General features: G+C 35.8%; 2 protein-coding genes across 6 annotated transcripts; one reads left to right on the top strand and one right to left on the bottom strand.

The window, feature by feature from the left end:
- Positions 1 to 396: 396 nt before the first annotated feature.
- LOC117240697 (glutathione S-transferase-like) lies at positions 397 to 10,436 on the bottom strand. 5 transcript variants are annotated; one of them, XM_033506730.1, is made up of 4 exons: positions 9,939 to 10,436; positions 8,505 to 8,800; positions 1,578 to 2,861; positions 397 to 632 (listed from the first exon to the last, which is right to left on the bottom strand). In XM_033506730.1, exons 3-4 carry the CDS (start codon positions 1,741 to 1,743, stop codon positions 559 to 561), a joined length of 240 nt encoding a protein of 79 aa, XP_033362621.1. In that variant the 5' UTR covers positions 1,744 to 2,861; positions 8,505 to 8,800; positions 9,939 to 10,436; the 3' UTR covers positions 397 to 558. The 5 variants fall into 5 exon arrangements, 4 of the variants coding, with proteins under 4 accessions (XP_033362621.1, XP_033362623.1, XP_033362624.1 ...); XM_033506732.1 differs by lacking the exon at positions 9,939 to 10,436 and having other exon boundaries at positions 8,505 to 9,006; XM_033506733.1 differs by lacking the exons at positions 8,505 to 8,800; positions 9,939 to 10,436 and adding an exon at positions 7,571 to 7,589.
- Positions 10,437 to 12,381: 1,945 nt separating this feature from the next.
- On the top strand, positions 12,382 to 13,829 carry LOC117240698 (glutathione S-transferase-like; the record flags this gene model as incomplete). Its single annotated transcript, XM_033506734.1, has 3 exons — positions 12,382 to 12,499; positions 12,811 to 12,978; positions 13,236 to 13,829. Coding segments are annotated over 3 exons (354 nt in total), but the record flags the coding sequence as incomplete, so codon positions are not given.
- Positions 13,830 to 16,427: the final 2,598 nt, after the last annotated feature.

Raw genomic sequence — 16,427 nt, 5'->3', positions numbered from 1 at the left:
ATCAGACAGAAAAAGACGATTGTTGTTCAACCTGAACTATTCACGCCAAACGTACAGAAAACAGCGCAACTAAATAACTAGATAGCGACTCGACTTTTACCAAAACGCAATCAACACTCTCTCGGCAACGCCACTCGCAAACTCTGTCTCCGCTCAACTCGCACTCGGCTCCTCGACTCACACTCTGTTTCTCGACTCACACTCTGGCCGTTGTCGCATTCTATTGCCTTTTTCCTAGGCCCACCGCACACGTGTTCTGCAGACGCTCGTAGCCAGGGTCACGTAGGTCTTTTCCACGAAACTATGCACTTGAAAAGACCGATGACACGTTGATGGGCCCGACGGCGCCTCGGCTCTCGCAACATTGTTCATAGTTCGCCCGATATTTCTTAGGCCTTTCGTCCACGATACTACATATATGTAGTAGAGTACTGGTCATCTTTTTTCCACACGTTTTTAGCTTTTTAGCTGTTTGTGAATGGGCGCCTAATCAGCCAATCAGCAATGGCCGGTATTCTATGAATCCTTTTCTTCAATGCTTGAAGAGCAGGATATTTCTCAAAAGCTGGTGCCCCAAAGATATACTCGAAATTTTCCAGGGCCGTTGCAAAGGCGAAGTCCGCCCATGTCGTCTGAAAAAAGGTTTGTATACATTTATTTTGTACCTCCTCTATTAAACAATTTTTTTAATTTACCTTGAAAAATGTGAAAAATCGAACTCTTAACTAAAGATCACTAGCTTTTTAGGAAGAATTTGGATTTTTATTTTATTGTCAGAATTTAATGGATAATTTTAGAAACTTCAACCTTTGGAGGTATTTGTTAATTAAAAATGACAAAACTGGTATTATGTAAAAAAAAGTAATGTGTATCCTGAATCAATGTCGAATGGAAATTAGACAGTTCTATAAAAATAATCCTTCTCACGATTCCACAACTTCATAGCTTAATTAAATACAATTCTTCGGCGATATAATTACAAATACATTTACAGGAATTGTGTAATATGATAAATATCTCGTTAAAGAAATTGAAATCGTAAATTCCGCGGATAACCAGCGTTTATCATATAGAGACAGGAATTTGCAAAGAATAAAAGTTGTAGAACGTTGAAAGGCGTTGAGAGAAACGTGATGTTATCCCGTTATTCGTTAACGCAACGCAGTTAAAAAAAATCCCGTAGGAAGATTACGATAATAGATAACCTGAGTCGAGTGTTTGTCGGGGGATCTAAAAGATTCTTTCGAGTTGAGCGTCTGAGATCGCAGAGAAGAAAATTTGGAAGCCATCGAATTCGTGATGTCGATAGAAATCTTCAGTTGGAATCGCTGTATCATAACGTAGTCTGCTTATTGTCGATAAGACTTTACTAAACTAAAAGTGACTACTAAAAGTTTCTATCCTCTAAATTCTATCTACGATTCTATAATCTAAAAACTGACTTTTGCAAACAAACTGTAACATTCGCTTAACGGAAAGACATACGTATCTTGTTTGTACTCGTCTTTTCACAATGAATTCTTGAACGTCTGTCTCTGTGGTGAGACAAATGCAAAGTCATCTCATCAGTTACTCACCTTGCTCCAAATCTTCAAGAGTATCAACGAGCACTTCGCATATCAACTCATCCCATTTGTCCTTTCCCATTAGATCGTACTTCCTCGCCAAGTATGGCGCCACAGCGTTACCCTGCGCTACCGGTTTCCCGTCTACCTCCAGCACAGGCAGCTTTTCATAAGGCATTGCTAAGAACAAACATGGCTCACATGAACACTGTGTAGAGGGAAACGATCGATAGGAAATCAGAACACAGCTTCCGAGGCCGTTGCGTTCTTGTGAATAGATGAATCGAAATCATTTCGGTTTTAATCAACATGGCCTAGTAAAGAAATACAGAAATGTCTTCTTTCTCCTTTTTTTCTTTTCTTACGATTACGATGGACAGGGTATCGCGTGTTTTTGACTGTTGGGAAGAACCTAAAGTTTTTAAAATCAAGGATAAAAGATAATACCAGACACGGAAAAAATATTAGAAAATGTACACGGTTCTTGTAATGAAAATTGAAATGCAAGGAATATAAATCGAATGTCTCTTGCGAACGTAATTTTGTGTTTTACACCGACAGGATTGATTTACAGACTTACGTTGATTTTTTGTTTCTCTATCTGCAAGCGACATATAAGATTATATCGAAGACTATGCTGCGTAAAACTTTTATTATACTATTTACGATAGAAATGTCGCAACGGAAGATCGAATTTTATGTCTGCTTTGTTCTTTCGACTTTTTAGCTATGTTCTTGTTCATTTCCGAACTGATTTCAATTTTTTATCCTTTTTTTCCGACAAGTCCTAAAAAGTTTTTAAATTAACGAGAAACGTAGAAGTATTTTTGTATTCCTATTTTAAGTCACCTATTTACGGTTTTCTCAAAATATTCGAAATGCTTCGATTCATTGAAAACAATAAAGATTGAAACACAAAAATTCGAGAATCGTAAGTGAATTAAGTTGGTATTCGATAAACACGATATTACGGAAGCAAAACTTAATGAAAAGTTCGACTTTATTCCGTATGAAATTTTACTTTAAGTAAGTTTAGCCTGCACGTGAAACGAAAGTTTTATATACAGAAAAGTTTGAGTAAATGGTAGATATCTGAGAGTTGAACGATGAAAGTAAAAATCGATTCTTCACGCTTACAATCCTTGTATTCAGGCCAGAGTTCTTCGGGGATCCTCTCGTCGGTATACTCGATGCCAGTATATGCAAATATGTACCGTATATGTTCGGCACGACCACGGGCATTGAAGTAGATTAGTTTGTAGGTATGTTCGTCGCTCATTTTCCTTGCTCTGTCAACTTATCGAGAAAAATGTTACAATTAACTCGTGTACTTAACAGACTGTGTGCGTGTTTGTGTGTAGAGAGAACAATTTATTTATAGATGGAATAATTCGTATAATACGCAAAATAAATCATTTAGAAGGCTGGAATATGTGTTTTTGAAACAATTAATTATGTCGAAAAATATTTCAAACGAGATATAATTATGAAAAAAATAATAATTAAATGTATGTAATAATAGTTAAATGTATGTAAATGTAATAATTAAATGTAATTAGTTGTGAAAAAAATAATAATAAAAAATAAATAAATGTAAAAAAAGAATTAAATGTAATTAGTTTCTTTTTACGCACGCGATATTATTGGCGATATATGAAGGTCAACTTTATTTTTTTAAATAGATATATTTATACATATATTTATAGATATAAATACATATATTATATAGATACTAGTATATATAATAATATATAATAATATATATATAATAATAGTATATATAATATATATAATAATATATATATCGAATCTGAATCTCCGAGTCCGAGCTCGTGGCGCCCTCCCGGGGAGGGCTCGCGGGAGATAGCAGTTCTGCGTGGAAGTTCTCCATCGTCCGGTCCCGCGTGGGGTACCTTTATTGTCGATAGTTACACTAGTGACGAGGGCTTCAGGCTTGATAACGAATCCGTGACCAACAGGAGGACAGGTTCCCTTGCTCTAACTCACACGTGCACCACTCCCTGCTCGTAAGGCACTCGACTTCCTTCACCGATCAGCTCTCTAGCAAGAGTGCTCGTCATCCCAACGACGCCACCGAAACAAGACTCCGGTCGAGTGTCTCAGTACACACGATCCTCCGATCGACGTACGATTGCTATCGGTTTGGATACTTGCGATTGTTTCGTTATGGCTATATTAGGCTCTAGATTGCAAGGTTAGGGTGTTGTCCTGAAGTTCCAGAGGGGCCCCGGCGTCTTTTCGTCTCCGACTCGGCCATCCTGACACTTACACGTCCTCGTGTGTGGCCTGCTGGCTTAGTCTACTCGTCGGGGCTTCCACCACGCAGGCATCGACCCGGCGCTCGTCCTCGGGGCAATGTTTTTCTTCTCGCCGCGATGGACAGCGAGACGCGATGTGTCCCGGCATGTGGCAGTGAAAGCACAACGCTTTTGGTGGTGCAGCCGGTCGGCTTTCCTCCGGGCGTCGGGGGTCCTTCTTCGGTTCCCACTTCGCCCTCTTGCGGCATTCGAATGTCGGATGTCCGTAAATACCGCAGTGGCCACACCTGGTCACCAGGGGGCGGGTGACCTGCCTCGTTTGTTTCCGGAGCTCGCTAATGACCTCCACGGCGGGGGCGTCGGCCACTCCGTGTATAGGAAGGGCTTCATTTCTCTTTGGAATTGTTTCACCGACGTGATGTCACTCGTGAGCGCTAGTCGTTTAAAACGTTCATCGCCCGAGCCCAGCAAATGGAGGGCGGTGGCGGCGAGTACCTCTTCCCTGGTTGAATTTCGCCACTTCGACCCCAGGAGGGTGATGATACGATTTCCGTACGCTCCTGGGGTTTCGCCGTCCCGCGGTAGTTCCTCGGCTACCTTGATTAGCGACGCGGCTGCTATTTCTTGGCCACCGAAGTGCGCAGCGAATTGTTCCTTAAAATCTGGCCAGGTGAGCTCGTCGCCGTTCATTATCTGCGTAAGCCAATACGCTGCCAGACCCTCTAGGGCACGGTTTAGAGCAGAATACAGTGCGCTGTTTTTCAGGGGGTGGTCCCTCATGAGCAGGCCGACGGCTGTGCACCAGGCGGCTGGATCTGCGTCCGCGGCTTCGGGGTTGAAGCGCGGTAGCGATACCCAGGTTGCCCGGTGTCCTTTCTTCTTGTTCTTCTTCTTCTTCCTCTTATTCTTCCCTAGCGACCGCTTTAGTGCGCGCACGATACTCTTACGATCCCGTGCCGACAACGTGTGTTCGGATGCCACTTCTGATGTCGAGTCTGAATCCGAATCCGAGCGCGAGTCACAGTCCGAGTCCGAGCTCGAGGCGCCCTCCCGGGCAGGGCTCGCGGGAGATTGCGATTCCGTGTTGGAGTTCTCCATCGTCCGGTCGCGGGTGGGGTACCTTTATTGTCGATAGTTACACTAGTGACGAGGGCCTCAGGCTTGATAACGAATCCGTGACCAACGGGAGGACTATCATATAAAAAGCAACAGGATACACGAAATAATATAATTCTGACTAGGACAACATAAACGCAAGAAGTGTTGATATTGAAAAAAATATTTAATTTTGTATATAAATATTTTCATATTTAAAAAAGTTTCCGGAAGCAGGAAGATTTACAAACAAATAATATCATAAACCGAATGTTTCATGATCCTTTTCTAATTAGAGTGTGTGACAGCATGTGAGAACGTTTCTTAAAAATATGACTTATTGCAATTACTTAATCGCAATTATAAACGATTAAGACCTTCTCACAACGAGGCAATCTATCCAAAGTACAAAACTCGTTATACTTGATGAGAAAACAAATCTCTACTTAGGTTTCATTTCGTTTCATCGCGTTCATAAAAAGTGAATTTGTATGAACACATCGTGCAATTTAGTAATTAGGACCGTTGATCTCGCTGCAACATAGATGGATAGAAAAAAGCCATTTAAAATGATACAACGTCGGGAAGACAATTATGAAAATTATAAATGAAACACAAGATAAAATTGTTTAAGATTAATTCTTCTTTTTTTTTTTTAATTGCGAGTGTTTGCAAACGAAGTTTCAATCTGTTTACAATGATAGCAATGAGAGGAGGATGTCTATGAAAGTTATAAATGCGATATTGAATAACATTTCTGCGAGTGGGTTTGTTTTTCGTTGCAAATGTTTTTTAAACGAATCTGCAATCTGTTGGAAACTACGGAACAGTAACGGGACGACTGATAGGGAAATAGAAAAGATCGCGTTTTATTTGAACAGACAAATCTTTGAAATCTATTCGAAAGTCTATTTGAAATGGTACGAGCTCGAAAAGAACGGTGAATACTATAGAAGAAGGATTAATTAAAATTCTTATTAATCTGTACACTTTGTATATTAAATACCTTGATCGATGCCAAGATAACAAATTATTATACAAAACAGTGAAGTATCCACGTCTGACATTAATATTGAGTATTAGCATTACTGTAATTTAATTTTTAACCGATCCTGAAAATTCCTTAAAACGTAAAAAGTATAAAATGTTACTGTGCATTTCAAGATTAAATGCACTGTAATTTAGAAATAGTTATGAAGCGGAAACAAATAATTTATTCAGAATAAGAATTCTACGTAATCATGTTAAAAAAAAAAACGTACTTATAACGCGTTTAAACTCCAAATATGTAAAGACAATAAGGGAAAAATATTAAACGAAGAATCGTATTTTTTGTAAATTCACACAAGATTTTATCCAAAAAGAATTGGCCTGTACCAATATTTTTATTTGTCGTTACAAGTTACGAGGGTATTAAAAAATTGGCCACGAATGGACCAGAGATAAGAATTTATCAGACTTGCTCTCGTAAATGTCAAGACGTTGCATCGGATATTCTTGAAAATCTTTGGACAATGGCCTCGATATTTCGCAGCTTCTATCCTCGAAGCGGAAGAACTCGGCGTTAAAAGCGACAGAACTGGAGAAACCCGGTGACCGCGAGCCTTTCACGCTCTCGACAGATTTCTCATCCCTCGTAATCCTCCCGGTGTCACCCAATTTCCACCCTCGTATTGCGATTTGTTGCTTCCAACGAGGCGACACCTTGTCTTGTGATTTCCTTTTTCGTCGCGTGAAACACGACCGAACACTTGTTCAAACACACAATTCATATTTATCTAACTCGACAAAACGCCGTGTCATTGAAACAATAGCATTCTTTGGCTTTTATGTAAATTCCAATAAATTATGATAATGTTCGTGGAGACATTATTGCTACCTATTTTATCTGTCGTGATCCAAATTGATTTGTGGCTACGTATATATATATATATATATATATATATTTGTATTTTCTTTTGTTCTTTCTTTTTAATTTATATGATCTGAGAATTACATTGCTGAGAGTTCGGTGAAATTCGATGCTTTATTTTTATCAGTAGAATCTTCCTTGTCATTGTCAGAGCGCAGACGTTTACGCGTTTACGGAAAGTTTAAGGATACAAAAATACAGAAAAATGTGGAAAATATGCAAGAATATGTAAAATATCGAAAGTACAGTACTTCTAATAATACTTAGTAGCATGCTTACAAACAAATTTCTTTTGTATTTCTTGAAATTGCGTAAAGATTCGCGGTAATTATCGGATTTTTGTCCTCTTTTATCTGCTTTTTTTATTCGCAACTTATATGAGATATGAATTAATATTCAACGACGTGCGCTCTGTGCCACGAAATGAATTATCTCGCGTTAAGACTGCGGCAATTCTTACGTTTGATATTTCATTTAACGAACAGCCGCGCGTTCCTGAGTTTAAAAACCGCCACTCTGAACTTACGCTGAGAATAATATCAGGAAAAGCGAACGAGAGATGATTAGAAAGAAAATGCGAGGAGCAGTGAGGGGGATATTACTAGACTGCGCTTTTTTGTGCAAGTATAGCAGGATGTTTGGGAGTGTAAAATTTTAACGAATGCGTATAATATGAAAAAATGTATGAAATATCCAAGGTATAGTTTTATTAAACTTACTTTTTATGATGCTTCGTAGGTAAAACAATTTTCTATCCAGATTCCACTTTCTCAATTATATTTTCAAAAATGCTCGATAAGGAGTATGTTACGACCGTTCGCGGAGAGACGCGGTCGCGAGGAAAACGCGTCAGCGAGAGGCGTAAATTCTCGCTACGATTCGGTGAATCGACGCCGCGAAGTAGTCGTTCCCCTGTTTCGGTTAGGATAACAGAGGTGGTTGATATGAATATGACACAGTAGTAAGTTATATTTCACCGTTTATTCCACAACTTATAACGAAGATATTTACACTGGTGCGTATGTACGAGATGAGTGAGTGACTGATCTGCGGGTGTGTATACCCGCTCGAAGGATGTTGACCGTTCGAAGGATGTAAAATCAGTACTGTCTTGGGAGACGATGATGTGTCGGAGGAAAGCTAAGGATGGGTGTGTCTAGCGCACGGGACCATCGGATTTGTTCGTGACGATTTGAGTTAGGAGAGTGAGGGAGTAGGCTTCGTCGTTAATTGGATAGACGAAGGGTCTTAACCGCCCTCGAGAGAAAGTGGTTAGTGGGAGGAAAGTTGCAGCGTACGTGAGAAAAACTAACTTTCCCTTTTTCGCCGTGGTAGACAATAGTCTTTGGAAATTCTTCGGAAACAGACGTTTGTTTGGTTTGAAGGACCTTTTCTAGGAAATCTATGAGATTTATGGAAGGTACTTGAAACCATGGAGGATACGCTGCGAGTATCCGAAGACATCCTTCGAACGATCAATATCCTTCCACCGGGTAGGACACACCCACTCTTCTCGTACTTAATCACTAAGAGTTATATAACGTTTATTCGATAATTCTGCTTCTCCTGACCTTTTAATCAAATTTTAATAACAGTACTTTACTCGTCAGAAGTAAATAAAAAAGCTCTAAGTAGAAGCAAGGATTTACTTACCTTTCCTTTCTCGAATCTCAGTTAGCAATGTTGTTCCTCTTGAAAGATTTTCCAAGTTTCCAAGACAATTTCCACGCTGGTAACATTGTATATATTTCAAGTATCGTGAACCACAGGAACTTGTTGAGGCAATATTGAAGAAAGCAAAGAGAATGAAGAAATTGTAGGAACTGTGAGAGGCTACTCCTTCTTTCACAACTTATTTTCTCTTCGTTTGGGGGGAAAAACACAAATGAACGTAACGGTTGGTTTCATATACGTTTCAGATATCTGCTACTATCGCATGGAGGAGAATCCTGAAAAGAAGGAAGCGAGGAAGAATCAACTTTTGAACGAAACAATACCATTTTACTTGACTAAATTCGACCAGATTATTGGCGAAAATGAAGGATATATCATTCCTTCTACCGTAAGATTTTTTATCCAAATTTAATGTTACAATTTTTAGTCTTTGTGCAAACTGTGCCATGTTGTCCATAAAAAATTATTGAAACTTTGTTGCGACAAGACAGCTTTAATTGTTGAGAGTAGAGTGTATCTTTAAAATTCACTCCTGTTAGTTTATGTACAAATGAATTTGCCAAGATTTTCAGCTTTTAGATAATTATTCATGTATCTTCCTCATCAAGTTTGATAGAAATTATTACTATCGTAATCAAAGCAAAGATTAAGATATGTAAAATCATTTCTCTGGATATGACACTCTTGTTTAATGAGTGATAAATGATACCATTCGAAATATCATATTTATATAATATATAATGATACTTATAAGTGTAATCACTCAAGTACAGATATCTGAATTTTTCTCACTGTCACTGACATAGATACGTATTATCGTTCCTTAGATTACTTGACCAGTTTATTTCTTTCATCACTGTGTTATTATATAATAATAATAAATAGTCACATTAAATTAATTTAGTATGATTATGTTGTTTAATAATACGTGTTTCATTGCAAAATATTTAGCGATTGAAGGGCTCATAGGAAACATGAAAGTGAAAGAATACTAGAATCTAGAGTTTACGATTTCAATTTCTTTAACGAGATATTTATCATATTACACAATTCCTGTAAATGTATTTGTAATTATATCGCCGAAGAATTGTATTTAATTAAGCTATGAAGTCGTGGAATCGTGAGGATTATTTTTATAGAACTGTCTAATTTCCATTCGATATTGATTCAGGATACACATTACTCTTTTTTACATAATACCAGTTTTGTCATTTTTAATTAACAAATACCACCAAAGGTTGAAGTTTCTAAAATTATCCATTAAATTCTGACAATAAAATAAAAATCCAAATTCTTCCTAAAAAGCTATCTTTAGTTAAGTGATCTTTAGTTAAGAGTTCGATTTTTCACATTTTTCAAGGTAAATTAAAAAAATTGTTTAATAGAGGAGGTACAAAATAAATGTATACAAACCTTTTTTCAGACGACATGGGCGGACTTCGCCTTTGCAACGGCCCTGGAAAATTTCGAGTATATCTTTGGGGCACCAGCTTTTGAGAAATATCCTGCTCTTCAAGCATTGAAGAAAAGGATTCACAGAATACCGGCCATTGCTGATTGGCTGATTAGGCGCCCATTCACAAACAGCTAAAAAGCTAAAAACGTGTGGAAAAAAGATGACCAGTACTCCAGTATATATATATGTACGCTGGCATCGCTACGTTGGTAAATGTTCGATGTTATACGTGTCGTAAAATGTAACAGTTCTACTTAAAAAAAAAAAATTTCGTTTCTATGAGTACGTTAAAAGTTTAACTATAAAATGTCTCATCCGAGCTGTGCTCCTTTATGTGAAGGTATTATTGTGTGTAATATTGTGAATTACGACTTTTCCTCTCCGATATTCGTGAATTGAATCACGGTCAACTCAGCTTGAATTAAAATCCTAACTAAAATCGTCACCAACAAATCCGATGGTCCCGTGCGCTAGACACACCCATCCTTAGCTTTCCTCCGAGACAGCATCGTCTCCCAAGACAGTTCTGATTTCACATCCTTCGAACGGTCAATATCCTTCCACCGGGTAGGACACACCCACAGATCAGTCACTCATTCATCTCGTACATACGCACCAGCGTAACTGCCTTCGTTATAAGTTGTTGGAATAAACGGTGAAATATAACTTACTATACTGTGTCATATTCATTTAACCACCTCTTATCTTAACCGAAGCAGGGGAACGACTACTTCGCGGCGTCGATTCACCGAATCGTAGCGAGAATTTACGCCTCTCGCTACTGCGACTGCGTCTCTCCGCGAACGGTCGTAACACATTGATCGACAGAAGTACTAAACTCTAATAACATAAATTTATATATTTTCTATTTCCCAGCCACCAGTTTTATAGATTTTTCTATCTTCTGTACTACTTTTATCCCTTTTATTTTTTCTTACATGAGATTATTGTAAATTTAATATCATTTGTTCGCAAATTTGTTATTTATCTTTCCTTGAATTTGAAATTTCGCGCTTCAATGTTGTGTGTTGTTCGACGTTTTATCGAACGATGTTTATCGAACTAGTTTATGAATACATACATAATCATTAAAGAATCTATAAACCTTACTAGTTTGTTTTTACTAAGTTTTGTTACAGAAAACGTGTTCTCATAAATTTTCAACTTTAATTTATGGAAATTTATTAACCTTAAACTATAAAATCATTCAATGAGTCTTTCCGGATGTTTTTATGTAGTCATAATTTCACATATCAGCACAGCTCCACCAATAGGATAAGAGTTACGTGGAAGCAACAGGGGGGAAGAAGAACATATATTGATCTAAAGGTTATTTTTGTCTCATTCAAGTTTCTGTTAACCGGCTTGGAAATTTCCTGTGCTTGTTTCGACTTTGAAGTCTTAAAAAAAAAATTGTAAGTAAATAGTATATATATAGTATATATATCCTGAGTCAAAGTTTCTCTTTATAAATAATAAACCGTTTAAAAACTATATTTTGTATGTTTTTTCCTTATTCATAATTAAATTATAAATATGAAATACTTCTACAGAAAGCCGACATCCTTCAATTAACCGAACAGCAGATGATTTAAAAATTAGTAGTTGAAAGAAATAAATGTTATTACATGTTCATAATTGATCGATAAATTTAAGTATACAATTAGAAAATGTTTCTTCTTTATTGATAACTAAATAATACAGATAAGATACAAGATACTTGTACGAAAAGTCGGCGCGTCGTTCAATTAACGGAACAGCAGAGGATTTGAAAATTAGTAGTTGAAAGAAATAAATGTTATCATATGTTCATAATTGATCGATAAATTTAAGTATGCAATTAGAAAATGTTTCTTAAGTTTGGAAGAATATATAATCATGCTGAATGTTTTGTAGTTACGAAAGTTGTATACAAACATACATTGTACATACGACTAGTAATGGTACTAAATTATTGTTAGAGGGTCTTGGGTGTATAGAACCATATGGTTAAATTAATACTAGAGATAACGAATCGCGCGAATGTAATTAATATTTTGAAATGCGTTGTTTGCATTAATTGATAGTTTTCTTATAAACTTTTTTATAAACAATTTCATTGCTATAGAAAAAAGATAAATGCCGGTAATATGTCTATCCTACTTAAATAGAAAGTGCAATATTTTGTTATAATATTTGGCGCAAGTTTATACATTATTACATCCAAAAATAATATTCTTTTTATATCTAAGCTATATTAAAATATAAAGATACAAATAGCTATGCGAGTAGTTAGTAGTTGATGCTTTTTACTTAAATTGTCTTATACTTCATAATTTGTAATAATATAATTCTTGTCATCAATGATTCTTTGTTTTTACTTTGTATATATTATACTTCCAGGAAGATGCCGCTCTATAAATTGACTTACTTCCCAGTTACGGCATTGGCAGAACCAATCCGTTCTTCTTCAGCTATGCTAGTATTCCATTTGAAGATGAACGTATCAAAAAGGACGTCTGGCCAGAAATAAAGCCCTGTAAGCTTAAAATTTAAAGAAATTCTGTTTCTTAAATCTCATCTTTCCTAATTTAACTAAAGTAGCTAAATAAAGTAGAACACAATTATGCAGAGTATAACAGAGATTATTGTTTACTCTCCATTGCTCTATAAGATATGTGGGAGAACAATAGGTATTGTTAAGGAGACAATGCCCTTTGTTTGCTGATAAATTATCAATAAATTAAATTATATCTTTCCAAAACAGATAACAGGAAGCTAGATATTTAAGAAGCATCATAATCTGTTTGTTCGATAGAATCTTTGATTCTATTAGTTGTATGTTTTTAGTGACTCCTTATGGCCAGCTTCCTATGCTCGTAGCTGATAGAAGGAAGGTTGCTCAGTCTACAGCTATTTGCCGTTACTTAGCCAAACAATATGACTTAGCTGGAAAGACTGACTGGGCAAATCTTTATATTGATGCCACTGTTGATACTATTCATGATATTCGTCATAGTGAGTATCCAGTGCTGTTTTGCATAAATCTTATGAGAATCTTGATAACAGATAGTACATATCTGTTCAGGTATTTATTAGTTGAAATCCGATTTAATATTTGATTTAGTCGAACGATACATGTATGTCAACAATACAAGACAAAGTATTAAAAAGGATTGTAATTCTATCTTCAGTATCATTTAAATTTCGCACAACACTGTATTCAAATTAGTATAACATTAGCGAATAGTATTTAACTGCAAACAAATTTTCAGAAATTGCCGCCTTCCACTATGAGGAGGACGAGAAGGTCAAAGCTGCAAAACGCAAGGCTGCGTTTTAGAACGTTTGGACTAGCAAGTGAAGGAAAATGACGGCTACTTCTACGATGGTACTCTCTCTTGGGCTGATTTAACATTCGTTGCTCTGCTCGATTATTTGAACTTTATGTACAAGTCTGATCTGATCGAGAATTACGAGAATCTGAAGCTGCTGGAGAAAAAGGTCCTCCTTCTGCCCAAGATCAAAAACTGGATTGAGAGACGCCCAGTTAGCGAATTCTAAACTTCACGATTGCTTATGGTTTTATAAGCGTTTAAAGATTGCGGTCTTAGTGTGTTGAGAGAATGAAGAACGAATCGTGTTGATGGAAGTTTGTATGGAATATACTGATTGCTTTTAACATTCATTAGTTCCAGTTATTACCGATATTTTTGTCATTTAGTTAGGGTTTTCCCTTTAGATTACGTTGTGATAGAGAACTATTATTTGTGTATTCCTACAGAAACATACGAACTATATAAACTGTTGACACGATGTTGTGCTTTTGTATTATAGAGATAATAATAAAACCATCAAACAATCATTAATTATGTTTTTTATTATATTCATTAAGAATTGAAGATTACCTCCTTGGTGATCTTGATAATATCGTATTTTACAAATGTTGAACAAAAAAAAATGTATGATTATTTTATTCAATACGTTATGAGGGTTGCTTTAGAAAAAATACGAGTTACATATTTCTTTGGAAAAAGCATGATTTTTATCGATACAATAATGTTCTTCTGTTATCGCTTTAAAGTTGAGTAATTCGTTGATTACACGAGAGAACTCGCCTACAGCAAACAAGATACGACCGTGTGTAAAGTAATTAATCTGTTTGCTCGTTGCTAGCTACACATAAGGCTTGCGTAAAAAAAAATATGCATTTCAGTTCAGGCGGAGAATTATGTAGGAAGTCATTTTGTCGATCAATAACTTAGTTAATAAAAGATCAAATTTTCATGTACATAAATGTAAGTAACGTTCAAGTATTAATCATTACATACAATTTTTGTATAATTCGATATCTTGGTCACTTACATCTTACAAATGATATATAGATAATATTTATGAGATACATTGGAGCTATCTTTTAGTTAACGCCATTTTTTCTTGTTTTCTCTGTACTTTTACTATTCTTCCAAAAATATCAAAGGATCGATGACTTCAAATTAAACTAGAATTGCTTCGGTATATTGTCAATCAATGGCTATTTGTATTCACATCTATATCAAAGGAAAACCGATTGCAAAATTAATTACCCTTGCAACTCCGCAATCTGGAACTATGTGTGATCGACCTTGAAGATGACAAATCTCAATGTTTGAAGTAGTACAAAAAGATGATAATTTAATTTCGCTTTATCAAACTGTACAAAATTTGTATACACATACAGAAAAAAACGGAGTTCAAACATTAATCAACATGAATTATCGGTTATTATTGCTGAGTAATTATTAGGATTAGAGTTTTGGAGTATCGATCGTATCGAGTTTTAACTATCGGTTTCCGCAATTTATTGTTTTTCTAAATTATCTCTAAATGGTATCAGTTTTTGAATATTTTATAGTTTACACTCCAACATACTGACGTAAGCTATCGAAAATAATTGTAAATTATGCAATATCATTGTTTTTATATTTCATAATCTAAATTTCAATCTATTTTTTGTATTTAACATCCCTTTTTTATTGTTCGTGTTCCGTCTTGTACGTTCTTCAAAAAATCTTAATTTTTTTTTGGATAAAATCTTGTGTGAATTTACAAAAAATACGATTCTTCGTTTAATTTTTTTCCCTTATTGTCTTTACATATTTGGAGTTTAAACGCGTTATAAGTACGTTTTTTTTAACATGATTACGTAGAATTCTTATTCTGAATAAATTATTTGTTTCCGCTTCATAACTATTTCTAAATTACAGTGCATTTAATCCTGAAATGCACAGTAACATTTTATACTTTTTACGTTCTAAGGAATTTTCAGGATCGGTTAAAAATTAAATTACAGTAATGCTAATACTCAATATTAATGTCAGACGTGGATACTTCACTGTTTTGTATAATAATTTGTTATCTTGGCATCGATCAAGGTATTTAATATAACAGATTAATAAGAATTTTAATTAATCCTTCTTCTATAGTATTCACCGTTCTTTTCGAGCTCGTACCATTTCAAATAGACTTTCGAATAGATTTCAAAGATTTGTCTGTTCAAATAAAACGCGATCTTTTTTATTTCCCTATCAGTCGTCCCGTTACTGTTCCGTAGTTTCCAACAGATTGCAGATTCGTTTAAAAAACATTTGTAACGAAAAACAAACCCACTCGCAGAAATGTTATTCAATATCGCATTTATAACTTTCATAGACATCCTCCTCTCATTGCTATCATTGTAAACAGATTGAAACTTCGTTTGCAAACACTCGCGATTAAAAAAAAAAAAAAGAAGAATTAATCTTAAACAATTTTATCTTGTGTTCCATTTATAATTTTCATAATTGTCTTCCCGACGTTGTATCATTTTAAATGGCTTTTTTCTATCCATCTATGTTGCAGCGAGATCAACGGTCCTAATTACTAAATTGCACGATGTGTTCATACAAATTCACTTTTTATGAACGCGATGAAACGAAATGAAACCTAAGTAGAGATTTGTTTTCTCATCAAGTATAACGAGTTTTATACTTTGGATAGATTGCCTCGTTGTGAGAAGGTCTTAATCGTTTATAATTGCGATTAAGTAATTGCAATAAGTCATATTTTTAAGAAACGTTCTCACATGCTGTCACACACTCTAATTAGAAAAGGATCATGAAACATTCGGTTTATGATATTATTTGTTTGTAAATCTTCCTGCTTCCGGAAACTTTTTTAAATATGAAAATATTTATATACGAAATTAAATATTTTTTTCAATATCAACACTTCTTGCGTTTATGTTGTCCTAGTCAGAATTATATTATTTCGTGTATCCTGTTGCTTTTTATATGATAGTCCTCCCGTTGGTCACGGATTCGTTATCAAGCCTGAGGCCCTCGTCACTAGTGTAACTATCGACAATAAAGGTACCCCACGCGCGACCGGACGATGGAGAACTTCTACGCAGAACCGCTACCTCCCGCGAGCCCTTCCCGGGAGGGCGC

Source organism: Bombus vosnesenskii, unplaced genomic scaffold (assembly GCF_011952255.1).
Source record: "Bombus vosnesenskii isolate JDL3184/JDL3185 unplaced genomic scaffold, Bvos_JDL3184-5_v1.1 scf7180000014851, whole genome shotgun sequence".
Classification (NCBI taxonomy): Eukaryota; Metazoa; Arthropoda; class Insecta; order Hymenoptera; family Apidae; genus Bombus; species Bombus vosnesenskii.
Note: the sequence above shows the minus strand (reverse complement) of the source record. Positions and strands in the feature narration are given on the sequence as shown.

Coding starts and splice junctions, on each gene's coding strand:
- LOC117240697 (XM_033506730.1), bottom strand. CDS start 1,743: ATGCCTTATGAAAAGCTGCCTGTGCTGGAGGTAGACGGGAAACCGGTA. Junction 633..1,577: donor TCTTGAAGATTTGGAGCAAG/GTGAGTAACTGA, acceptor ACCTTTTTTCAG/ACGACATGGGCGGACTTCGC.